This window comes from Grus americana, chromosome 3 (genome assembly GCF_028858705.1).
Source record: "Grus americana isolate bGruAme1 chromosome 3, bGruAme1.mat, whole genome shotgun sequence".
Classification (NCBI taxonomy): domain Eukaryota; kingdom Metazoa; phylum Chordata; class Aves; order Gruiformes; family Gruidae; genus Grus; species Grus americana.
Genome location: NC_072854.1, coordinates 26,567,191 through 26,593,404, shown reverse-complemented (window position 1 = coordinate 26,593,404; position 26,214 = coordinate 26,567,191). Strand labels below are relative to the sequence as shown.

At 42.3% G+C, this 26,214-nt stretch overlaps 1 protein-coding gene across 7 annotated transcripts in view; it reads right to left on the bottom strand.

The window, feature by feature from the left end:
* The window catches only part of MLIP (muscular LMNA interacting protein), a 121,155-nt gene extending 100,585 nt beyond the window's left edge, over positions 1–20,570 (bottom strand). For all 7 annotated transcript variants that reach the window (XM_054819058.1, XM_054819060.1, XM_054819061.1 and 4 more), the window contains exon 1: positions 20,389–20,570. In XM_054819058.1, the coding sequence (XP_054675033.1) occupies positions 20,389–20,451 (63 nt within the window). In that variant the 5' untranslated portion in view covers positions 20,452–20,570. The remainder of the gene's footprint in view (positions 1–20,388) is intronic.
* Positions 20,571–26,214: the final 5,644 nt, after the last annotated feature.

Sequence of the window (26,214 nt, the reverse complement as noted above, 5' to 3'; positions counted from 1 at the left end):
ATTGTCCCTGTCTCTTCATTTCAAGGTAGTGAAATACGAAATCATTACACAAAACCATCTCCTAAAACCCCTGCAACTATTTTTCCAAAGAACCAGTCACATAGGGGTTTCCCAACAATACTCTGGATCTCAGTGGAGAGCTATCATTGCAACACAAAACAGCACATAAGCTCTGACGTGTTTGTGATAAAAAATATTGATGTATGGCATATTCTTTCTTCTTCCCACACCTCTCCCCCTTTTCTTTTAAATTAGCCATCCAGTTAACTACTGTATTTCAGCAGTGACTGTTGCTATGCCTAACCAAATCTGAACTCATGACAAACTGAAATGGACACATATTGTTCACATTAAATACTTCTCCTAGATAACTGAGAGAAGTATGTTAGGGAAGAAAATTTGTCATATTAAGCTAAGACAATCTCTTTTGAGCCATTTTAAATCGGCTCTACAGAAAAAGAAAAAAAAATCCAAATGAGCACAAGAATCCTAAAAATATTTTGCACTAGATAACTACCATTCCATTTGTCCCACACTAATCCAGAGAGCAATGAATTACTATTATCTTCCAGTACAAGCAGTGTAAATTAATTATTTCGAAACTAGGTAGAAATAGACACACCCCCTCCAAACAGTAATGTTCAAATGCTGCTAAAATCAGGAAATAGTTACAGCAGTTTACAAGAAAATCCCTCAAAAAACCCTCAATGTTTTCTTTTATTTTTTTTTATTTCCAAATTTTGCCTGTGTTTACTGCAACCAAGCCTGTATAGAGAGCCCGTAAGCACAGACAGCACCAGGACCAGGGACTATTTCAATATGCAAGCCAGCTGGCTAGGGTAAACCTGTGTTCGGCAGCGGTAAGCTTTAGAAAAATATTTGAAGTTTCAGTGTTTTGGGTTTTGTTGCTTTTTTAAAATCAAAACACGGCAGTATATTATCAAAACTGGCTACATTTGTAGAAAGGGAGCCACATGAAGCTGAGCTTTAGCAAATAACAGCGTGAGTGCTTTTTCTAATGGCAAATACAGTCAGGGCTTACATTCATCTCTGTATTAGCAGCCAATCACACAGTGCTTACAACAATCATTGCCATGGAGTTATCAAATTTTTCAACCGCAAACTCTGATCCCTATGGAGATTAAATCACAGAAGCAATCCAAACAAAATCAGTGGAGTGCTTCTAATGAAGTGTGTGCATAGATCCACACAAAGTCTTAGCCCCGAGTGTTTATCAGACAGGAATCGGGCTGGTGACCAGATGCCAAAAAAATAAATAATATGTCAGAAATGAAAGACTAATAACAGTCAGTCTGTTGATGCTGTAAGTGACAGAAGACAACTGAAAGAAAAATAAAGGAACCAAAACATAACCTTGTGAGATCCCACAAACAACCAGGGCAACTGCACAATCTAATTTATGTTATCTGATATTACTCCAGGCTTCCTAATGCTGAAAAAAAGTGAGGTTATCTCTAGACTCAAATAAAGACCCAACCACGGGACTGAAGAGCGCTGCAAAGCTGTGAAAGGACAATTCTTGTGATTATGCCCAAAGCTCTTGTCAGGCTGGAGCACAACGGCTGCCTCACGTGCCTGGCGTGCAGCGAGCCAGAGCGACACAAATCCTGTAAACACTTCAGAAGCTACAGGAGAACAAGAGGTCAACCAAAAATGTGACATACTGCCTCACGCTGATGAGTGAGAAGGCAACCTCGGCACTGAAAGAGCAGCAGCAAAGGAGGATTGTCTGCAGATGCTGGAGAGATATTAACCATGGAAATAATAACAGCAAAATAAATCAAGCAAAGAGCTGAAGCATTCTCACTTGAAGATACGATGAGAAGTATCACTCCTGGCTTCCTGAGTAGAAGTGTATCTTCTAGTTATACAGCCATCCTGGGATATAAAAGTCTTCTTTATACCTATCTATATTTATATAGATCAATATAAAATCATTTGGGTAAGACTGAGTAACAAGTGCAGTCAAGTGCTTTATATAAAAGTGCTGGAGGGAAAGGAGGGAAATCTTGTTTACAGTTCAGCTGGGCTCTGGCACGGGAGTCAATGGCAAAACTTGTTTGTACGGAAAGAAAAGAGTTGTCTCTTGCATATCAACCTACATGGAAAGTTGTGCTAATGAAGCCAGCAAAACCTTCCAGCAGGAAGGTTTGGTCTCCTTATTAAAATTCCTTATCCTGCAATATGTGAAAAAGCACAACTAAACTTTTCCTTGGAAGAGGCTTTTAAGTGTCCAGTGGGGAATTAACAGATGTTGGGAGAATCACTTCATCAATGCGAAAGGTTGTTATAAACACATTAGCAGAAGGAGTTTCTCCTGTTAAGTCAAGCTTACAAGCTCCTTACAGGTGTTCTGGCAAGTAATCTGTGAATTCTACAAAATTATTTACCAAAACTGTGAGGAAACTTAGTATTAGGTGCAAAAGATGAAGTATTAGATTGATCAATAAAAGGCAGCTATTCACTTCACACATGCCAATTATTACAAAGAATAAGCCTGTGGAATATTCAGCCCATCACATCCCCTATTTTTTGTTCTCTTTCTCTGTTCCAATGTTTCTTGAACTTTTTTTTCATCACAGTTATCTAATTCTCACTCCCACCATCTCTTCTCTCTTTTAGTGTTTTTACTTCTTTTTTTTCTGTATTAATTCGCTTTTTTATTTTCTTTCATTTCTCCCATGTCTGACTGGTATCACTTTTTTTCCACCTTCTCACAATGATTTTTAGGACTCCCTACCTCTCCTTTCTTACCACCAGCTTTCTTCCTAAGCCTTGTCTAATGTCTGCATTACAGGTACATCTGCAACCTGCAATGTTTGCGGTGTACACACCACATTGTGCAGGACTTCAACCGGACTAATGCAGCCACTGACACTGCAATTTTCACATTTTGCTGCAGCACTGCTGAGTGCAAAGACCCCCCAGACTCACCCCACTTTTGACTTCACCAGTACTTTTCCCTACAACACCAATTTCACTGGCCCACGCAGGGAAGGAGTAAAATGATTTAGCCAAGTCTCATTGCGTCAGGAAACAACTAAGTGCTGAAGCTCCCACCAAAACCAATTTAACAATTCAAAACAACGCTTATGCCTCAAAAGTGCTCCTAGGTTCAACTTTTCAACTCCTGTTCCTCCTCCTTTCATTGTCCAGCCCTTTTCAGCATCTGCAAACCCATGGGTACCTAAATTTGGGGACTAAAATGTCCTTAGGTACCTATGCAACCACTATGGCTTATCCAGAGGTGCTACCGCCTTGGCTCAGCTCAGCATTGAGGTGCTCATCTCATGCCCAAAGCCAGCCTATGATTTATTCATCAGGTGTCAGAGATCCACATCTCGTGATAGGCAGCACGCAATTCTCAGGAAAAGGAGGGATAGCGCATTACGAAACCAGGCACCGCGGAGCGCACCCACACTCCGGAGGCGTTCCCGACAGTGCAGCACTGCTGTTCAGCGGGAGGAGGGCAGAGCGGGATGAAACGTCGCACTCATGGACCAAAAATGTAAACTTAACTGGTGAGAATATAATGAAACAAATTTGAAAAGTAACTGGCTGTTGCAAATAGCCTTCATTGAGAAATAAATGGTTGTTCTGTGTCTATTTTTGAATGTTAAAAAGTAGCTTTCAATTTCTTTGTGGGTTAATAGTTCCGAATACCCTAAGTACTCCCCATGACACATAATACCTAGCCAGTCATTTTAGTCATTTTCTGAATAACTGATTTCACCAAAAGGCTGACAGACATAAATGTACTTTCTGATGATTTTTCTCTAAAAGTCAGATATGTTCATTCCTTTGAAATGAAAGCAAAAGCAAAGAAAACATCTTAAACTTATGATATAACTACTTTTAAAACTTCATTAAAACTGCTTTAAAATGTACCTCATTTTCCAGCATAAAAATACACATAAATTTTAATTTATGGCAATTATAAAATCTACAGATTTAAAATTACACACATTTAATTACAGAACTATTTATTGAATTCAAGAATATTACAAATGTTGGGATGGTTCGTCATGAATTAGAGGGGAAAAATGAGCTGCTCTCAATCTTCTGAAGATCGTTTCAAGATCACCTGAAATAGTTCTTTTTCCATATATTCAATAGCAGCTTAAAATAAACATCTAACTTGACTTGAAAGACATTTACAAAGAATTCACATGAAGAATTCCGTGTACAATAGCATCTGCAATGTGTTCTGGAGACAAGAGTAGTCATTGGTTACGTATTTGCTCCTAACCTTGAGCTAAGAGGCCCTCGTGTAGACGATTCATGGATGAACTTGCAACATACATCATATAAAATTACAATATTAGTAATGCTAATGATGATGCAAAGATTATTAATATTTATGCGATGATGTAGAGTCTCCATTGGTTTTCAGAACAACCATTTTGAATCCTGAATATTATGTGACCCATTTTACTCTGCATTCAATAAGCTGGAGCACTAAAATATCTCTCTCAATTTCCACCAGTGCAGAAAAAAAAAGAAAATGTGGCTCGGAGATGTCCCAGAATGGCCAGATTCTTTCAGAAGAAGGCACAGCCACGCTCCAAACAACTCATGGTCTCCTCTTTTGAGAGCAAAAGCTAACACACTGAACTCAGAAACACCTAATAATGCTTCAAAATACCTTTGGGTTCTGCTTCAAAAGTGAATGCTAGTTTACAAAACATCTTATCAGCTCTATTCACACTTTCTTCCACAAATACTGTCCCATATCTGCATAGCCGAATACAAAAATACTGTTCTTCATGGTTTGGCATCTGTTCTGCTGTAGGGCAGTATTTCAGACATGCCACACAGATCATCACTTAATATAGTCCCTATGTGAGAGGATATATACATATATGTAAGTAATAACACATTTACTGGAATCACTGACATTGACTGAAATGGGTAATCTGCTGTCGAAGGGAGTTAAATATTTTGGGGGTCATTGACTAACCATCTAAATCATTTACATGCAATGGATATTCGATAAACTCTTGGACTACACATGTAAGCTGCTGGATATGTTTAGAAACTGGATGCTCTCACAGACATTAAAAATAAGGTAGCTACAATATAAGACTATGATATATGTCTGCACTTACAAAGGAAGACAGACAACTATTGAACTGAATTACTGCTACCCTGAGATAGCTCATTGAGATAAATATTGTGTGGTGGTTTGACCCTGGCTGGAGGCCAGGTGCCCACCAAAGCCGCTCTGTCACTGCCCTCCTCAGCTGGGCAGAGAAGAAAAAATACAAAGAAAGACTCATGGGTTGAGATAAGGGCAGGGAGAGATCACTCACCAATTACTGTCATGGGCAAAACAGACCTGACTTGGGGAAAATTAATTCAATTTATTACCAATCAAATCAGAGTATGGTAATGAAAAATAAAGACAACTCTTAAAACACCTCCCCCCACCCCTCCCTTCTTCCTGGGCTCAACTTCACTCCCGATTTCTCTACCTCCTCCCCCCCAGCGGCACAGGGGGACGGGGAATGGGGGTTGTGGTCAGTTCATCACACATTGTCTCTGCCGCTCCTTCCTCCTCAGGGGGAGGACTCCTCACACTCTTCCCCTGCTCCAGCGTGGGGTCCGTCCCATGGCAGACAGTCCTCCACCAACTTCTCCAATGTGAGTCCTTCCCACGGCTGCAGTTCTTCACAAACTGCTCCAGCATGGGCCCCTTCCATGGGGTGCAGACCTTCAGGAACAGACTGCTCCAGCGTGGGTCCCCCACGGGGTCACAAGTCCTGCCAGCAAACCTGCTCCAGTGTGGGCTCCTCTCTCCATGGGGCCACAAGTCCTGCCAGGAGCCTGCTCCAGCTCCCCGTGCTTCCCATGGGGTCACAGACTCCTTTGGGCATCCACCTGCTCCAGCGTGGGGTCCTCCATGGGTGCAGGTGGATATCTGCTCCCCATCATCCTCCATGGGCTGCAGGGGGACAGCCTGCCTCACCGTGGTCTTCTCCATGGGCTCCATCTCTGCTCTGGCACCTGGAGCACCTCCTCCCCCTCCTTCTTCACTGACCTTGGTGTCTGCAGAGTTGTTCCTCTCACATATTCTCACTCCTCTCTCTGACTATGATTGCTCCTGCTGGTTTTTCTCCCTTCTTAACTCTGTTATCCCAGAGGCGCTACCACTGTCGCTGATGGGCTCGGCCTTGGCCAGCGGCGGCTCCATCTTGAAGCCAGCTGGCATTGGCTCCCTCGGACACGGGGGAATCTAGCAGCTTCTCACAGAAGCCACCCCTGTAGCCCCCCTGCTACCAAAACCTGGCCATGCAAACCCAGTACATATTGGTAACTATTTATATTTATGCAAAAGCCATTATTTCAAAAAATAATTCCACTACTGGAACAAATTGTTCTTGTTTAAGAAATCTGAAAGACGACAACTGAAATATTTAAACCTTCTCCTGCATCAGTAATGAGGGAACACCAACATCTTTAAGATTTTGTATGAGAAATAGTAATAGAAACAGAACTCAGGAACATGAATTGTAACATTATAATATACAATTTCATAGACAAATAATGTTTTACATTGTATCTACAATATACAACAAAAATAAGACTATATAAGTAATCCTGTTCTGAAGAGCATTTCCTATCAAGAAAGTTATGCATAAAAACAGAAAAGAGATGCTTTCAGAATACTAAGGTCAAAATTTCAAGTGAGATTAAGTTCTGAATTCTAAAATAATGTTGTTACAGCATAGTATGTTCTGAAAATCAACATCAACATGTGTCAAAGCACATCCTAACACTGCAATGCCTGGTCTCACACCCCTCCCAAGCCCTACACTGCAGAGAGCATCAGGAAATTTCCAGACTTTTTCATGACACTCACATCTGCAGTACTTGAGCACTTCACAGAGACAGTGATACAGTGTTCCTAAGAAGTCAAGTGGCCTGATCATTTCTACTTTTAAAAAATGACTAATACCTACAAATTTTGAATGTGTCATTTGTAAGAAACAGCTTTAAACTGTCCCTAGTAATTTTGAGAGTGTAACCCTCACCCCTTCCTGCCAGTGGGTAATTTCTGAGAGCACTTTGCAGTGTGCAGAACCGTTTTCTGAACTCATTCCTTTGACTGCCATTGTGTGGAAGGTTGGAAATGCCAAGTTTCCTTTTCTTTGGACATCTTAACCATTTGCCTTACATTTTCCGCATATGTCAGGAAGCATGTGTTCTGAATAATGCAAAAATATTCAATTGGAAACAGCAGGATGAAATATTAGGTTTTATTTTACTGCATTTTACTTATAAGATCACTGAGGGTAACTGTTCTTTTGTTCTGATCACATCATATCCTGATGTAGCTGGTGGTGGTGATTCCTAAGCACAAACACCATTTAAGAAGAAAGAAATAGCCCATAATCCTGTTATTGATGTTGATGTCATAGCACTTATGAATAAAACAAAGGGAAAATTAAATTTCCTCTGATAATCCTAATTTCCAAACTTTAAAGTACATTATTTCAGATGTAGATTATCAGAAGCAACAAATACTGGAGCTCCTGAAAACCTCAGGCAATCCATCACATGATGCGGCACTGCGTCACCACAAGTCATTGGCAAGGTTTGCGACCTTGGAGCCCCTCAGCCCTGACTTTCGCTCCTTAGCAACTGGGGAGGAACTGAAGGTTGACTTCATTACAGGAATAATTTATCATTGTAATCCTTCAGCACATAGACCTTCTGTCACAGAAAAAGACACTATAAACTAGGATACTACTCCTCTCCTGACAAATAAACCACTGACAGTTTCTTGGAATTGTTTTTTATGTGCAAATATCAGTGCCAGTTCACCTAATAGACTGCAAATAACGTAACTATAATGAAATCTGCTCTATTTTCAACTGAGATCAGCTTCATAACATGAGTGAAAACATGATAATGTTGCAGAAAAACAAAGACAAATCATGTCCTTTTGTCTCCTGGGATTTCAAACACAAATACTTTGCATTTTGCTATTGCTGTCTCAGACTGAAAGAGAGAGCAGGGTTTTGGCTCAGGAGCTTTGCTAAGAATTACCATCTCTTTGCTAGATTATCACTTAGTTCGGCTGATGTCTGGCTTTTGATCTGGACGTATTTCAAGGTGCATTTACTAAAGAAGGATATTAAATGACTTTTAGTTCTTGCTTGAGGCTGAAAAATCTACTGATTTTTTCTAGCATGTTTGTTATATGAAATCATCACCAACAGCTATATTTGTAAGAAGCAGCAAAATGATGATAAATGCGCTGTCATTAACTTTTTATGAGATATATGGAATGACTACGAAAACAATTTTAAATGTATTCAACAGGGAGAAAAAAATTGATGGCCCTTTCCAGAATCTTCAATTTTAAGTGGTTCACGTGAATCCACATGATGTATTTCACATCATTTAACAACATAACATTTAAAAATTCCTATGATTTTCCCATGTTTGATTTCCCAATTTTCTTCATCATCAAGATAAGAAACATGAAACAGCAAAGACAGAATGGTAATGATTCAATTTCTGCCTCATAGAGACAAATGTGAAATTGTTTTTTGGATTTCTGTAAATATGTCAGTTCTGGAGTATGAATACATTCATTTTTGTACAATTCAAGATGTGAAAAGCTTCAGCCTGCTGCTTTCCACTTTTCAGAATCCTGAACAAACTAAAAGCTGTTGAGAAAAATAAATTTTTCATCTAAATTCAGCAAATCTGCTTTTGTCCCTTTTCCTCAAGAACAGATGTTCATTAGTTCAATCTATATTTAATTAATCCTTTTAAGCCTACCAGGTAGGGATGGATATAATAAAAATGCCATCAGAAAGTATTTTGCAGTACGTACTAGATGTTACCATCAGTCTTTTAGAAAAAGCTACCAGTTAACTCTCAACAATGAAGTATTTAATGCAGAAAGGTTTTCTGTATGACCATCACATTCAATCAAGATCAATGTTGTCTTAAAACAACATTGTTAAATAGATCTGATGACAGGATGACCGCTGCCAAAACATAAGAAGCAGTTTTTGCTACTGGACAAGACATCTGATAGTTCAGCTATTTCACAATAAACATTAACAAATTAGCTGTGAACAAAAAGTTCTTGTGAAAACACAGAACCATCGTGGAAAGCCTTCTGCTTCTGAACAGACGTTGACCTGCACATTTGGTTGTGCAGTATTGTGTATGCTGTGATGGCATTCACAGGGCTGCATTACAGTAACTGCCCTGCCTTGACACACCAAAATATGCTCCCTGGTCACTGTCCACTTGGATTGGCACAGCATTTGACCCTTAGAAAGGCAAGGAAGGCTGCAGAGTGCTTACTAGAGCATTTAGGATGCAATGCAGCGGGTTGACAAGCTAGCACACTTCTGTTTTTCTGCCATAGAGAGTCTTCTGGTCAGCTGTCATGGACAAAGAAAGGCCTTTGTGCCAATGTAAGCCAAGCTGAAAAATGGGCATCTTCCAAATATCCATAGAAAAATTAATGTTCATCTGAATCTACTATGCTCTTGAGGATTCCTACATGAGCTTCATGAGAAGAAATCAGTCTTTCAGAGAGATTATCGAGGTCCAGTTCCCTATTCTGCCTGAGTCCATGATGATATGAAGAGAAAAGCCCTTCAGATCTTTGGGCACATCCCAAACCAGTGCCTTGGCTATCCCCTGCCTGCAGCATCATACTTCATTCAACACACTCCAGATTTTAAGGGAAAGAGATTTGCAGACACAATTCCATTTTCAAGAAGACTAAAAAGAACTTTCTGAAATCTTGAAAACTGTTCTAAAATGAAATTATCACCATCTCCACAGCCCGACTCCTAACTGCACTGACATATCACACCTTTTGGAGCCACTGTGCCAACCATGTCATAGTTTCAGGCAGTTTCACTGTAGTATTGCTTTCAGGTCTCAATCTGAACCTTTTCTTTGCAACCACAGTGGTGAGACCATTGATATGTTTTAAAATGAAAGCTGAGACTCTTGTACTATTAAGTGATTCTAGGAAATGTAATACAATAACAGACACGTGTTACAGGATCACAGCCCTAAGAGCAGTCCAGCTATGTGTGTTCTCTGGAAGACCATCCTAACAATGACAGATGTTGATAAAATCATACAAGGAGAATGATGATGATTGTTCCATATCTGTTCACCCAGCTTTAATGCTTAGATGCACTGATAATGGCATAAGGGCTTTATAACGACAAAAATGTCATCTCAGAATGGGCTTTGATTCAGCTGAAGGTCGACCACAAAAGCGTGACAGCACCCCTCTGACTTCCTTTGAGTTTTAGCCCAAGGGAAAGGTTTCATCATGATGTCCCCTAGATCAGACATCCAGAAGACCACTCAGGAAAGAGCTGCAGCTCTGCTCCCTTGATAGAACAGAACTTAATTAGGCAAGTAGGCTCAACTCTAAAGGAGAAACAATGGGAATCAAAGGTTTTGGGTGGTCCCAGAAACTAAGGACCACCAGGTAATGCTCCATTTTCCATCCTGTTAGGAAGTGGTAGGTACTCACCAGCACATCATCATTTGCCTGTAGCACAAATTCATTCCACACACAGGTTGCATTTCTTCAACCTGCATTTGCTAACTGTCCAGTGCAGCAGACTATGTATTTTAAAAGTGAAATATAAGCCACCCTACTCCCACTTCTCCTCATCCAATGGAATCTTCTCCTCAAAGAGAGATGAAAAAACAAACTTCACTTGACAGAGACTTGATGCATTATTTAGAGTTCCTTTAACAGGCATCAGTACATGGTATGACCATATTTTGTATAAAAAGAGAGAGAAAAAGTAACCACTGCCTTCCTTGGGAGAGACTTTTTTGATAAAATGCCCTGATGAAATTAATTTACTTTTTAGAGAAATATCAATGAAGTTATTGTGTCATTTCTGCCACAAAAGCAACATTATTTCAAAGACAAGCAGAAAAACAGATGCCCTGATATTTCAATCATTTTCCTTCAGAAGACTTAGTTTTTTCTGGGTAAGTTAGTGCTTAAGATGTTTAGACTCAATGTCTAAAATGCATTTAGGAAAATTATTGTGAGAAGCAATCACTAATTACCAGCCTTTAAAGATAATCTAATGGTGTATCCAGGGAGGGCAATATGGGCAAAACAAACTGAAATGTCATGCATTTCATACTTGATACAAAGCAAACATGGAAGCATGTTATTGCTTGTCTACCTGATGACCTGAAAGTTTAGCTCAGTTAAGGTCCACCTTCTCTCTCCCTTTCACTAATCACTTCTTTCCTTTTATTCTGTTCATTGTCAAGTAGCTCTATTTCCAAGAATTCATATCAAAGTAACAAATTTAATGCCACTGCTGTGTTATTGAGTGCTTTCAGAATTCAAAGGACAGTGAATTGAAAGCAGTAGGGTTATAATGCAAGAATGAGGAGGTCTTAATGATAAGCACCGTCTCATTCTGTATCCACGTTAAATGTGTTAAAAGTCTCTTGCAGATGGAAAAAGCTGTCAGCGTGTTTCCTGACAAGTGCAGTCATGCAGCTTCGAAATGAAAGAATGAAAGAAATGTTTCTTGGAAGGGACCTTGAGAGGTCATCCACTCCAGCTTCCAGCTCAAAGTAAGACTACTGCCATAGCAAGGTCAAGTCAGCCATGGCTTTGTGTATTTGAGTCCTGAAAACTTGCCAGAGTGGATAGTCCACAAATTCCCTGGTTGTTCCAGTGCTGCCCTACACTTCTAATGAAGGAGCTTTTCCTAGTGTCCATCCTGAATTTCAGTGTTAGCAGCAGCAATGGACAGTGAACATCTTCCCAAGTACCACCCCACATTCCTGAGGGATATGTTTTGAAAACATATGTTTTGATTTTTTCTTAGTAATGGTCTCTATATCCAGACTTAGTTCTGGAACTAGTCTCTGGCCCATTCTAACTCTCAAGCTTCCTGTGGGTACCATTAAGGCAATGTGGTGGGTTGACCCTGGCTGGAGGCCAGGTGCCCACCAAAGCCGTTCTGTCACTGCCCTCCTCAGCTGGGCAGAGAAGAAAAAATACAAAGAAAGACTCATGGGTCGAGATAAGGGCAGGGAGAGATCACTCACCAATTACTGTCACAGGCAAAACAGACCTGACTTGGGGAAAATTAACTCAATTTATTACCAATCAAATCAGAGTATGGTAATGAAAAATAAAGACAACTCTTAAAACACCTCCCCCCACCCCTCCCTTCTTCCTGGGCTCAACTTCACTCCCGATTTCTCTACCTCCTCCCCCCCAGCGGCACAGGGGGACGGGGAATGGGGGTTACGGTCAGTTCATCACACATTATCTCTGCTGCTTCTTCATCCTCGGGGGGAGGACTCCTCACACTCTTCCCCTGCTCCAGCGTGGGGTCCCTGCCATGGCAGACAGTCCTCCACCAACTTCTGCAACGTGAGTCCTTCCCACAGGCTGCAGTTCTTCACAAACTGCTCCGGCACGGGTCCCCCACAGGGTCACAAGTCCTGCCAGCAAACCTGCTCCAGTGTGGACTTCCCATGGGGTCACAGCCTCCTTTGGGCATCCGCCTGCTCCAGCGTGGGGTCCTCCATGGGCTGCAGGTGGATATCTGCTCCACCATGAACGTCCATGGGCTGCAGGGGGACAGCCTGCCTCACCATGGTCTTCTCCAGGGACTGCAAGGGAATCTCATCCCTGGTGCCTGGAGCACCTCCTCCCCCTCCTTCTGCACCGACCTTGGTGTCTGCAGGTCTGTTCCTCTCACATATTCTCACTCCCCTCTCTGACTACAATTGCTCCTGGTGGGTTTTTTTCCCCTTCTTAACTATGTTACCACAGAGGTGCTACCAGAGGTGGAGCCGGCTGGCATTGGCTCTATCAGACACAGGGGAAGCTTCTAACAGCTTCTCACAGAAGCCACCTCTGTAGCTCCACCACTACCAATACCTTGCCATGCAAACTCAATACAGGCAAATACCAAACCAATACCATACTGCAGACCAAACTTTTGATTTAACTGAATTAAGAGAGCTCCAGTGCCTAGAAATATTTCCCAAAACTGTTTTAATTCATCAGCATGGGCTGTCTCTCCATGCTAATACTCCTTTCTTTGCTGCCTCCCCCATAATGCAATAACTTGAACTGCCCTGTATGACTTGTTGCAGCAGTTGATCCAGCTGGGGCTCTTATCTTTCCTCATGCCAAAAAGTCAAATATGCAACTGTTACTTATTCCTAGAAAGGCTCTTTTATCAACACATTCACATCCTTGCAGGATTCTGCTGCCTTCCCCTTCTGAATCCTTGGGTGAGATTACATGGTAATGTTTTGCATAACCTCTGGCCAAAAATGTGCTGATGTCTCCAACACAGCTCTTTTTCCACTGATGCAACCAGAGCCTACCTCAAGCGTTCTAGCAGCACCTCTGTATGACTGCTGTTAGGTTAAAGAAAAGGTAGCATAAACTCAAGTAAGGCTGGAGCTAAGTGATGGGATTAGAAAGGAGGGCAGACCAGGATTCAGTGCTTCCCGCTTGCTTTGGTCCTGTTTAATGTCACATCAACAGTGCTAAAAATATGCTGCTACTGTCAGCCTCCAAGTTTATTCCTTCCTCCTCAGTGATCACTTGTTGGAGTAATCCATGCCTCCTCACATCTAGGCAGGAATGCCTCATCTCTAGGTACACAAGAGGAAATGCTGATCCTCTAACTGGGGTGCCACCTTGGCCACCTCCTTGTACCTGCACAGTGATATGTGATTGCCTCCATGCTAGGATCTTATCAGTTTCTTGCTGTAGCCACTACAAAGCCTCAGTCCTGATCTTCAAAGCTCAGGGATATTTGAAAGTGTTTCCCATGACCAATCCTTTTAGCTGAGGATGCTGTAATTTGGGACAAGGTAGTACAAAATGCCTTAAGTGCGAGCTGAACTCAGCGGCATGACAGAAGCTCCCAGAGGAGGTCACAAACAACCTCCAGAGCAAGAAATGAAGCTTTCCTCTTAGATAAACAGGAATCATGTAAATGTATACACACATAAAACCTTCTCTGACTATATAGTAAGTTTGTGTGCTTATTTAGTTTCATATGCTATGCTGGAGATGAGCACAATGCTCATACTTCAGTACCGAATTATCAAACTGAGGAATGGATTCAGGCAGGCAACGTATTTTTATGAGTTTCTGTTCTGGGTAGGTGTGTTCTTACAAGAGACAGAAGTAGAAACATCAAGGTGTAAAGTAAACCAGTTAAGAAAGAGGATTAAACAAAAAAAAAAAAAAATCTCGTTTTACCTCTCACCTTTACCCTCTCGTCTGAACCACGTAAATCAGCAGCCTAGCAGCCACCAGCCTGTCCTCTGTTAGGGGAGAGGACAGGCAAAGAGGACAACGGGTTTGTGCCTGGCAGTTCTCTGTATACGTGCCACTGCTCTCACAGAGCGTAACCTGCTGAAGCACCTATACATTCTGCACTCTGGGCTGTATCACTGTATTTCACCTCCTCTGAATCTCTGCCATCCTCACCCACAGTGATTATCACCTTCTCTCTCCAAAGAAAAAGATGATGCCCAGCTGACCTCAGAGGTGCTGTTCTGTGATCTTACACCACTGTCCTGGCTAGACACATACAAGCATGCAGACCCTGAGCTGTGCATGGATTTGAGATGCCCAATGCACAAGGAATCTACGGACCTGCCCCTCTCAAGGACGCTAAAGCAAGTTGCCTCCCTTGAGCAGCAAGCACATCCTTCCCATCTTGACTTTACCCACCCGCCCCAGTGAATCTGGAGGGGCACCAGGAGGAGAGGCTCACAGGCTGGTGTGTCACACAGGTGTAAGCACAGTTCCCTCGGATGCTGTGGGCAGGATCGGCTATTCCATCGTTATTCAGCCATAGAGATTTCTGCTGTTGCCAGAGATGATCCTGCTGTCCATTTAACTCCCTGTATCTGCACAAAGAAACACGTGCTCTTCCCTCAGCTCCTCTTCCTTCCCTGTTGCTTTTCACTAAGAGCTTTTACTACACCTCTTCGACCAGTACTGTGGCCAGCCCTGCTCACTGAACTGCCCGCTCTGAGTACCATGGCCGCTATAGGGCAGCGGCAGTGCCTGCTCGGAGTGGCCCGTGCATACCAGGAGGTAGCGTGACAGAGCACTGGCTGCGGGGTCCTGCCCCTGGCAAAGAAGGGACAGCCTGAGCCAGGAGGCTGTGCTGCCATCTCTGCCTCTCTGACACCAGCCCTCACCAGCACAACAGCAAGAGTGGCCTGGTAGAAGAGGTCCCCGTGGGTGGGTGATTGGACCCGGTGCCTCCTGCCATGCCCACTCCCACCAGACTCCACCCAGCTCTCCTCCTCTTTACTTCTGCTCTTCAGACAACCCTTCCCATCCCATACTCATTTCTCACCTGGTTTACACCATTGTTAAATCAACAACTAAACCTGCGAGCAGGGCCAGTCATCACCATATCAGTCACCACCCTCCATCCTGTTTGGGCTCCCTTAGGTGGCAAACTTCAGGAAATGGGCTGTCTTCTCCCAGGAGTCTTTACCACAGCACTTCCCAGAGATCTTGACAGGACTCCTTCTGTTGCTGCCAGCGGAAAAAGGTTAATCGTTGTTTCACTTGGGTGGGATTGATCTGAACTGCCTCGCTCTGTAGGAGCTGTATCCACGTATTGTTTGTGAAAAACAAACACTAATTCTCTGAACAACATCCTGCAGCCCTTTCTTACAGAGTACACCCTCTCATCCAAAAACTAACCTTAATGCCATTTCAAGCAGTGTGTGGCATTATTTCTGATCTGCATATTAATTTGGTTTATTTTCTCGATATAACTTTTCTTTTGTCAGTACTTAATGTAACAAGACAGTTAAAAAAAAACCCCTTATAACACAAACTAAAGCACAGAGACTGAATGTTCCCTGTTAAACATACCAATGTAAACATTATTTTAAACACAATACTTCATGTGCTGTATTTTCATGGGGAGAGAATAGATCAAATAATAGGAAAAAGACAAGTGTGAAATATAATTAAAATAATTTCAAATAACAGAGGAAGTATGCATTAACGGCAGATGAGTTCAGAATGTAAACAGACTATTTTGAGCTGAGCCATCATTTCAATAGGGAAACTCTAGAATTACTCTGTCTTCTGAGCTATGCTAAAATCAAAATGATGAAAAGGAAAATGGAGTCCATCTGCTTAGTTCAATCTATTTTATAGTGAGTCATTCTATTTTCCCATCACAAAATGGGCCCTCCATTATCTTCCATTTCCACAGACAGATCCACACAAAGCCTCTCTTCAGGATTCTGGCCACTGGGGAGTCTTCCTCCAGGAAATAAGGACAAGAATTCTTCAACAATAAATTTCACAAATAGCCTGAAGTGGTAGAGAATTTATATTATTTATCTCATCCACAGTAAGCAGTGAATGTAAAGGTACAATACCACTTAATAAATAAAACTGTCTGTTGTTGTCCTCTATGGAGGTTATACTTTGAGCATGAACTGGTCTCAATTTAATTAACACTCTGCAATCAGAATATTGTCAGGATAATACAGACTAGAGACTTGAAAATAAGGAGAAATATTTGTAACAAGGTACACAAAACCAGGATTTGCCAAGGATGTCCTCTTGATACAGGCACCAGATGGGCCAACCAGTGTTGTGCACAGGTGGATGTATTAGTCAGAAATGAGGAAAAAGTGGCTGGGGATGTGATGCTCAATGGCAGCCTTGTCTGTAGTGACCATGAAATAATGAAGCTGAAGTTCCTGTGGGGAGTGAGGAAGGCAAGTACTGGAGCATAGACCCTGGGCTTTAGGAGACCCGACTTTGGCTTACCCAGGAGCTGGTAAGTGGGATCTCATGGCAGGCAGCTTGGAAACACAAGGAGCTCAGGAAAGCTGCCATGTCTATGAAAACAGCCTCTTCCACATGCAAGACTGTCCATGCTGATATTCAGGAAGACAAGCAGATTTATCAGGATATCAGTGTGGCTAAACAGGGAGTTTGTAACTGGGCTCCAGTGCAAAAAGGCAGCAGAGGAGGTGGAAACAGGTATGCATAAGGCTGGGGTGACTCAGTGATGTCTTTGCCTCAGCCTTCAACAGCAAGGTCTCCCAGGCATCTGTGCTTAGCAGCAGAGGTCAGGGACGAGGATAGCATCCAGCAGGGATGACTTGAGATGATTCAACTTATACCCACCTGTGGGAAGAAGGTGGCTGGGAACAGCACATGGATTTACCAAGGAGAAATCATACCGACCACCCTGATTGCCTTCTGTGATAAAGTGTCTGTATTTGTGAACAAGGGGAGAACAGCAGATGTCATTTACTCTGACTCGTCTCCAGCACTGTCTCCCACAATATTCTCAGATCCATGGTAGGATGTGACAGCCTGAGTGGTGGACAAGTAGACAGTTGGAAGCTTATAGGACAATCAGGTTCATGGTTAATGCTTTGTACGCTTCTTGGAGGATAGTAACAAGTGGAGTGCTGCAGGGCTCTGTCCTGAGACCTGTCTTGTTTAACATCTCCATCAGTGACCCAGAGGACATGATGCAGGGCACTCACCAGGTTTGCAGATAACACCAAACTGAGGGGGAAGAGTCTTGCCTGAGGGCAGGGCTGCCATTTAGAGGGGCCTGAGGAATGGAGGCTGGAGGAATGGGCCAACATTATGGACCTGGGAAGGGAGGGCCTCGTCAGCCATCCTCCTCTGCTGAGGAGGCCATGGGGGTCCTGGTTGAGCCTGAGCCAGCAGCTGGGCCTGGCAGCAAGGATGGCCAACAGCATCCTGGGCTGTGCTAGCAGGAGCATGGCCAGTAGACCGAGGGAAGGAATTATCCTCCTCTACTTAGCACTCACTAGATTACATCCAAAATATGACATCCAGTTCTGGGTTCTGCAATAGAAGACTTTGAAGGACTGAAGCAAGTCCAGTGGAGACCACCAAGATGGTCAGGGCTGGAGCACTTGCCTTGTGAGGAGAGGCTGAGGGAGATGATTGGGTTGTTCAGCCTGGAGAAGAGATGGCTCTGGGGGGGACCTAACAGCAGCCCCCAGTCCTTGTGGGAGGCTATCAAGGAGGTAGGGCCAGGGTGTTTTGCAGCAACGCACAGCAGGAGGAAAAAGAAATGGAGATAAATTGAAACAAGAGAGATTTTGACTTGATAAAAGGAAAAAGCCTTTTCCCCATGAGGACAGCCCAGCAGTGGAGCAGGTTACCCGGAGAGTTTGTGTGGTCTCCACCCTTGGAGGTCTTCAAGGCCTGACTGGATAAAGCCCTGAGAAACCTGATCTGATCCCATAGCCGCTTCAAGCAAGAGGTTGGGCTAGAGAGAGCTCCCTTTGCACCCAACTTATCCTATGCTCCTATGAAATATATTTTTTTAAAAAAAATCCAGTTATACATATAGAAAATATCATCCAGTTTATAGGATATAATATTGACAATGGACACCTCATGGCACCTATAATATTAAATAGCTTATGTATTTGCTATACTGAAGTTAAATATGTGAGGAGACAGCAACAATAACATGTACAAATAGTATCTGTACCACAGACTGACACTGCTCCCATGCAGTGTTTGAATATTGATGTGACCTGCATGTAACAAAGAGAAAAGGGCAGAATCAATAAACGCCCAGGAGGTACAAAACCAGGAGAAAAAAGTGGGGGCGCAGTGAAATCCATCTAGCAATCAGAAGGAAAGGCACTAAGACTAAACAGGCAAAAAGAGAGAGAGGGGATGGAGAGGAGGCTAGGGCTTGGCTGGAAGGGGACAGGGACAGGGGCAGAAGGACTGGTGAGGGCCAGGGCATTCCTCCGCTGTCAGCAGAGCAAGGTGAAACCCGCCAAGCGAGGGCCTCCTCTATCCCCCTCGCCGAGCACCCACAGGGATGTGACCTGCCACCACTAACAGGGACTCTCTCAGCTTGATGTGTTAGCGGGATTCAGCTTTGAAACAACCAAACAGCGGGTGACCAGGCATGGGCGTTAACATGGCCCCCATCAGCAGGGTCCCTGTTTGCTCCAGTTTGCCATTTTTAAAATTAGTAAATGATGCACGCTGAGAAAGCCATCAGAAGATCATTAGGGTTCCAAATGAAGCACTCTGAGTTTTGGAAAAGCCTCACTTAAGGTTGCCTGCTCAGTTCTTTGTGCATCAGGATGCAGTCCACAATTAGATAATCATACTATCTAATTACTTTGCTATATAGTTCCCTCAAACATGAGCTAGAATAAAATTTCATAGGTTCCCTCTGAATGTTTTCCTGAAGCTTTTGTTAGTTTTATAATTGCTTTTAATTTTAGTTTTTCTCATATTTTATATATCAACCACAAACACAGAAATTGAGGACACTGTCTAAAGTATTAATTTATTAATAAGAACATGAACAAGTAAAATATTAGATAATATATATATGTATAATATAATATTATAACTTCATGCTGAAGTTTCAGCAATGCTTTCAGATATTACTCTTTAAATAAATACTTCTTTTCTTAAAAAATAAGTACTTTAAAGCCAGGTCATTATTTTGTTTCAGCACTTCCCATATTTGCTACACAATGTACCTTGCCTTGGTGAAGTTGTATTTCAAACTATTAACTAACACACAAGCTTTCCAATTCTCACTTAACTGAGGCTAGTAGGGGAGAACTTCATGATTAAACGAGCAAATGTTGGTGCACCATGAAACCAAACCAATGCCAACACCACCACTATTTAAGACAGGTGCTGAAAAATTCAGTGCTAATTTGTTTCTTAACAAAAATGATGGCCTCCTTTCTTCACAGCTTTGCAAAGCCAAGAATAAACTGTCCTTTTTGTGATATCAAGAAAATAACCTTGGTAATGCAAGGCAAATTATGATTCGTGTTTCAAGTCTACACTAATTAGATATAAGCTGTGTTTTGACTGTTTTCACTTCTCTTAATTTGTTTTAGTCACACCTCTTTTCAGTAATCTCCAGACACAAGCCAACAATTTCCTCTGCCATTTACTGATCCAAAGTTATGGAAAATAATGTGCAAAGACATGAAATAGTCCCTCAGAAAAAATTCAAGCAAACTAAAGACTATTAGCTATCAATCTGGGTTACAATAACAAATCGACGTTGAACTGGATTTCAGTTTTTGGACTTCACATGCACAGAAAATGCACTCACAAATTTCCATAATTTCCACAGACATGTATCATCGTAATTAATTTAACGTACATGAATGGAGTTTTAATCTTCAAGGTCAGTGGTTGAAGGAAGCTGGGAAATACTCCTATAAAGTACAACAGCTGATTTGTCTTTCCTTCTTATCATCAAATTAAAAAAAAAAAAAAGAATATCAACATTTCTCAACAAGTCTTACCGTTTGCTTTTCCTCTAAGGCTCCTCTTCCTGAGACTTTTCTTTCATGTCTTCCTAACTCCATTTCCCAGGGAAAAAAACCCAACACCCTAATATCCCAAGCAGAAGTGATTTAACCTGACTACATGTTAGATATCTCTGTATTTTTGGAGCCGGGAGAGAGAAGTGTCAGGCAGCACTGGTGGTGATTTCTGGTCAGCGTGTGTTTCCATTTATAGCCGTCGAAAATCCACAAATAGAAGTGTGGAGAGAGGGCAGGCAGCTGCCTCCGATAACAATAAATGTTGGTTTGGCATCACAGCAAATTGCTCAAGAGCGATTTTGGTTACTGGCCCCATTCACTCCCCCCTCACCCCGTCTACCCTGAAAGCTCATACTTAAAAAGTCCGTGCAAACAATAGCTATGTCTCTGTAGCACTAGCTTGTGTTCATGGAGATTACTGAGCAAATAAAATGACAAATATGATTAGCTGGCACCACATGTTGTTACACAGAGACAGACAACGTACAGAACAGTATTTTAAAATGGTGCTTTAGCCTGGCTGTTCATCTTTCCCTGTTGAGCGTTTGGGACTGAGTACTCTAATACACGTTCATGCAGAGTGTACTCTCCTTTTCTAATATCAGGATATAACATCTTGGATTTTCAAAACGTAGAAGAAATTGCAAAACTTTCAGTGGGCACTATGAGCACCCCTAAACACAAGAAGTGACCAGTGAGCATCTAAAATGGAGTTAATACCCATATAGCTGGTGGTCGTGGAGTCTGTTAGTTGACTGTAGAAGAATAACCTGGCTCTAGTTCACAACGACAAAGTCAAGAGGCCAATATTAGAAACTGTGGCGCGGGGGGAATCTCTCAGCGGCTCTGCCGTGGATGCCACAGTTTATAACACACTCGCCAGTTGCCACATCAACTGGGTTGCGGTTTCTCAGGGGCGATTCACGCGCAAAGTTGGTTTTCCGTGTACCAGCAAGGGAAGGGGAAGCATGACGTGACAGAATCACACAGAAAATGTTTGCTACTGTTAAATGAGAAGATGCTCTCTGGTCAATCTGTGGTTCATTAAGAAACATGTAACCCTTTGTAATGCTGGCAGTTTAAGCACTTCACTAAATCCCTGGTAAAGAAAACACACTTCCTTTCCCTCTCTTCCTCTCAACACATTGGTAAAAGAAGACTCTTCTAAAATAAATAGGTAGGTAGGTAGGTAGGTAGGTAGGTAGGTAGGTAGGTAGATAGATAGATAGATAGATAGATAGATAGATAACTACAAAAACCTTTTTTCATCTATCATTTTTCAGTCATCTTTGTGGAAATAACAGCCCAAACTGGGCACACTCCTTTCCACTCTGCTTGTTTCTTGCTAGATGCTATGCGCACATGATCTCTAGAGCCTTGGATAGGAAGAAAAGGCAGTCAAAGAAGTGGTCACACAACAGTCTATACAGTTCACATATGAAAAGTTGACCAGAAAACCCACAAATCTTAGAGTGTTCCTGTTCTAAAACACTCTTCAGAACAAAGAAAAAGTTACTCCACTGACAATTATTTTTCTTTAGTGTCTCTTTTACCTTCATTTTCAGAAGTGTAAGGCAGCCAGCAGATGAGAGAGTGCGGCAAGGCAAGCACAAAGAAACAGTCAAACCTACAAGGGCTGCAGTAGTAGAGGGAATAAATACGAGCTTGATGTCACAAGAGTAAAAATACACCTCACTGCATCTCTTGGAAATGCTGGAAGAAAAGGAACAAGAGTAAGCGACATAATACCCAGAGGAAAGCTGTAGTACTTCCCTGCTCTTCAGCAGGAAGGCAAACAGTATGAAGAAGTTCGTATCTCCAAAATCTTTTCTGTGAGGCTGAAACTTATCCCTGTGTCCAGGGACTTGCATAATGCCTTTGTACCACTTAACGTCCTCAAAGGAGGTCTTCAGTGGGATCCAAACAGCAGCTTACATTACGCTGCTGCTTACATTACCGACCGTTCCTGCGGCGCAGGTGAAAAACCTGAAGCACCTCTGCTGCCATTGACCTGTCCGTTTGCACAGGTTTTAAATCACGGACAAGGACCAGAGCATCTCAGGTGGCACGACCAGCTGCGTGAGCTCAGTGACTCCCCAGCCCTGTCCCACCGGTGGCTGGGATACCCCGGCTCTCGGCAGGCTCCCAAACGGCAGCTCCCAGGGGAGTCGCTCCCTCCTCGTGCTGGGGAATGGATACCCGTGTCGGTAAAAGAGCAGGCTGTCAGTGGTGCAACGAACCAGCAACGTAGGACCCAACATATATGTAAGTCCATACAGACTTACACCAGCATTGGTGCATTTTGTCTGGAGTTTATGCGATGTGTAACTTAGTACTAACTACCCTAAAGCTTAAATCTTCAATCACATTCACACTCTCTACTTCCAGATACTGTTTTCATGTGTCAGCTCACCCACGTGAACATCAAAGGTGATCATTACAGAAAAACCCAAGGAAGTGACTATGAAGTGACTTTATTCATAATAATTCCAACATAAGATTCTGATGAGAGTATTCAGTTTTACAAGCAGGTTTTCCATCATTATTCTTGTAAAGATATCTAACAACACAAGAAAAAAAAAATGACACCTTCCCCTTTCACTGTGTGGCTCCTACAGCCCAAACACTGGGTTCCATAAAAAGAAAGGGAAAAAAAAGGTGAAAATTAAAATACTGTTAAAACAATATACTATTAATATACAAATACTCTTAAAACAATACTATTAAAACAATATTAAAGCAATTAAAACCTAATTGCTCCGTTTCCTGTGAATGGAAATTTGTATTCCGGCTGCATCATACTGCTGACTGTGCAAGTCCTAGGGAGTTGGAGCAGATTGCATGGGAGATAGGAATGGAAGCAAAAAGCTAAGAATGCAACAGAATACGACAACAAACTTCATGCCATCACAATGAAATCAGGGAGCATAAGAAACACTGGATGCAGGGCTCTTCCGTAGCCAGGATGCCAATATACAAGGACCCTGGAGACAGCAAGGAAAGGCTGACATCATCTTGTTTTCTACCACACCTTGCTCAGCATGGCATTTCAACACTAAACCTGAGGAAAGACCATGATCCTAACCATATGAGAATTTGGGTTTATATAATTAGGGGAGTACATTTCTTATTCCTACATAGAAATAATGGTTATTTTACTCCGAGGATTCTCTAAAACACTGTTAGCAACTGTATATTTCCTGTTTTACTGTGCAAGGGAAAACATAGTAAACAGGTGTTAAGTAAAAAGCATGTTATAGACATTGCCTAAATTACTGCGCTATTTTCAATTACTTCTTTGTATTACAGTTACTGGTCTCTTGACACCTGTTTTTCTTCTCAGAGCAGGATCTAACAAGAGGCCAAGAGATGAAGCTGATGGCAGGGGAAGGGTTGTAGTTATTTTTTTTTGTAACAACCAAGTGCTGAATATCCAAAATAGTAGTTTTGTGTAAATAAACCATTTAGGCAGATGTGTTTTCTCTGCTCACTTGATCTGCTGTTCTTGGCGAAGGAAGCAAGGGACTATCTATCATAATGTTTGTGTGTTACTCTCAGCTGTGTTTTCACTCATGTGGCTACTGCAATTCTTTTACTTTGCACATTTTCATTTTCAGCCTGACATGGCTGACACCCAGGGCTGCCAGCCAACGACTGTATCACATGTCATACACCTGCACCGTTTCTTTCCTAAGCTGGTAGCTTTTATTTGTTCAGCATCAGACACACCATAAGCATTCAACAGTCAGAAGTAATAATTCTGTCCATGATGTGCTCAATTGTATTATAGTCAGTTGAAAATCACCTACTTAAGTCACATATATCAGTTAAAGACCCTGAGACTAATACAGAAATCACATCCACAGTCATTTTTAGAGGTCTGATTTGGAAAGACAGTTTCTGTCCCACACTTAAAACCAGTAAAAAAGTTAAAATTAAAAAAAAACAAGCACAAAACTCAGTAGGATCCCTCACTACTTGTAGCCACACGTTAAGCTTTCCAGCTTCTTTATGGTGCCCACCCTTCTCAGCCCCAGCACGCCATGCCAGCAAGTATCCCGACGTTACTCCAGCACATCCACCCGATGTCACATGCACATGCCTGGAAACGTCAGGACCTCAGCAGCGTTTCTAGCCAGTATTTCATGGCATGTTCCTTGCAGAAATGAAAAGCACGCTGGAGCCACGGGGGCTGTCTATGGAGCAGGCTTACCTTCCAGGCGGCCGGGAGCCAAGAGAGGGAAGCTGATCCTTAGGAGAGGTGGGTCCACATTCCTGCCACGGCACCCGGCAGCTGCTGCTGTCGCTCCCTGGTCCACCCCGCTGGCTCTGCAAACACTCACGGAGCAGGAGGTGGCAGGCGTGGAAAAAGGGAAACATCACAGGCACGGCAAGTCCCTGCTTGGCATATGAGGAAGCAGAGCCCTACATGTCATGCATGGGGAGCAGGAGGCTCCCTGACAAATTTTCTCCAAAGGGGTAAGTTTGAATACGTTTGAGGATAAAACCAAAGTTATTTCAACATTACAATAAATTGATTCTGAGGGCTCTGAGCCTTCTCTGACATGGCAGTCCATGGAAGCTGTGCTTTCTTCCTTCCATGGGTCTTTTAAGTCAATTGTGTTAAAGTGCACTATCCTTGTGCTGGCAAGGTCCTAAATCTGCTGTCCTCCAGGAGTTCAGACAGCAGTGGAACAACTGACCTCTTTTCTGTTGGATATCCTTTGTTTCAGCTATAGACACATGATGCCCCTGAATATCACTGCTATATCCCAGCAAACTAAATTATTCCAGTCTGTAAAATATATTTCAACAGATGCATCACCAAAAAAAAAAAAAAATCTTCCCTCCCATATTGGGTGGTACTGTTTGCCTTGCCTTCCTCCACAAAGATGGATGTGGCAATGATGAGACATGGCTAACGAAATACATTAGGAAAGCATTAAATACCTTCTTAGCTATCTTTTAACTGATGTGGCAGCTGGGAACAAGGAGAAGCCAGTTCCCTACGGAAAACAAGCGACTGCTCTGTAGTCAGGCAGTGGGCTTTTTCTAGGCACCTCCCAGGTCAGGAGGAAGCAAGAGCACATGAGCTGTCATTACAGACCAACTCCCATCGCACCTTTTCCACCTTCTGTCTCTGCCCACTCTTATCAAAAACCAAACCTCAAAAGAGACATTACTCAGTGCTGATAAGGAGACCAACATCCGACCTCCACCTCTGCCTCTCTTTTGCAGAACAAAAGTGAAACATAATCACCTGCCCCAGCATTTTTTTGCTAAAGCGAAGCCTGAATAAATGTGTAGCAGAGGGTTGGATTGACAGATTTTTGTAGAGTTGCATGTTCATTTACGAAACTATTTGGGTTCATTTGTCAACATTTGTTCAGTTTTTTCCATAGAGAGTGTTACCTCTGTAAGTTTATACCCACAGCAAAATTCTCTACACCGCAGTATGAAATTTGCCTCAAAACCAAATTCAGTTGAAAAGGACAGCTAAAGGTCCAATTGTTCAAAAGTTATCTGAAAGCTGACAGCATTTGGTTAAGAATGCGTAATTTTGATAGCAAACATTTTGACTCCCAAGACCTAATGAAGAATCTAAAACACATACCTGTGCATGAGGAGGAAAAAGAATGAAAAGACAGAGTTCTCAACAGGACACCTATTTTATTTCACAGACTCTCAACTACAACTTATTCTGCAGCCCAGGGCTGGTTTATAACAGCACAATGAGTTTACTTTTTCTGCAGTCTAGTAAGACATAATAAAGCAATAATAAATCGTATGCTACAAGCTGGATTG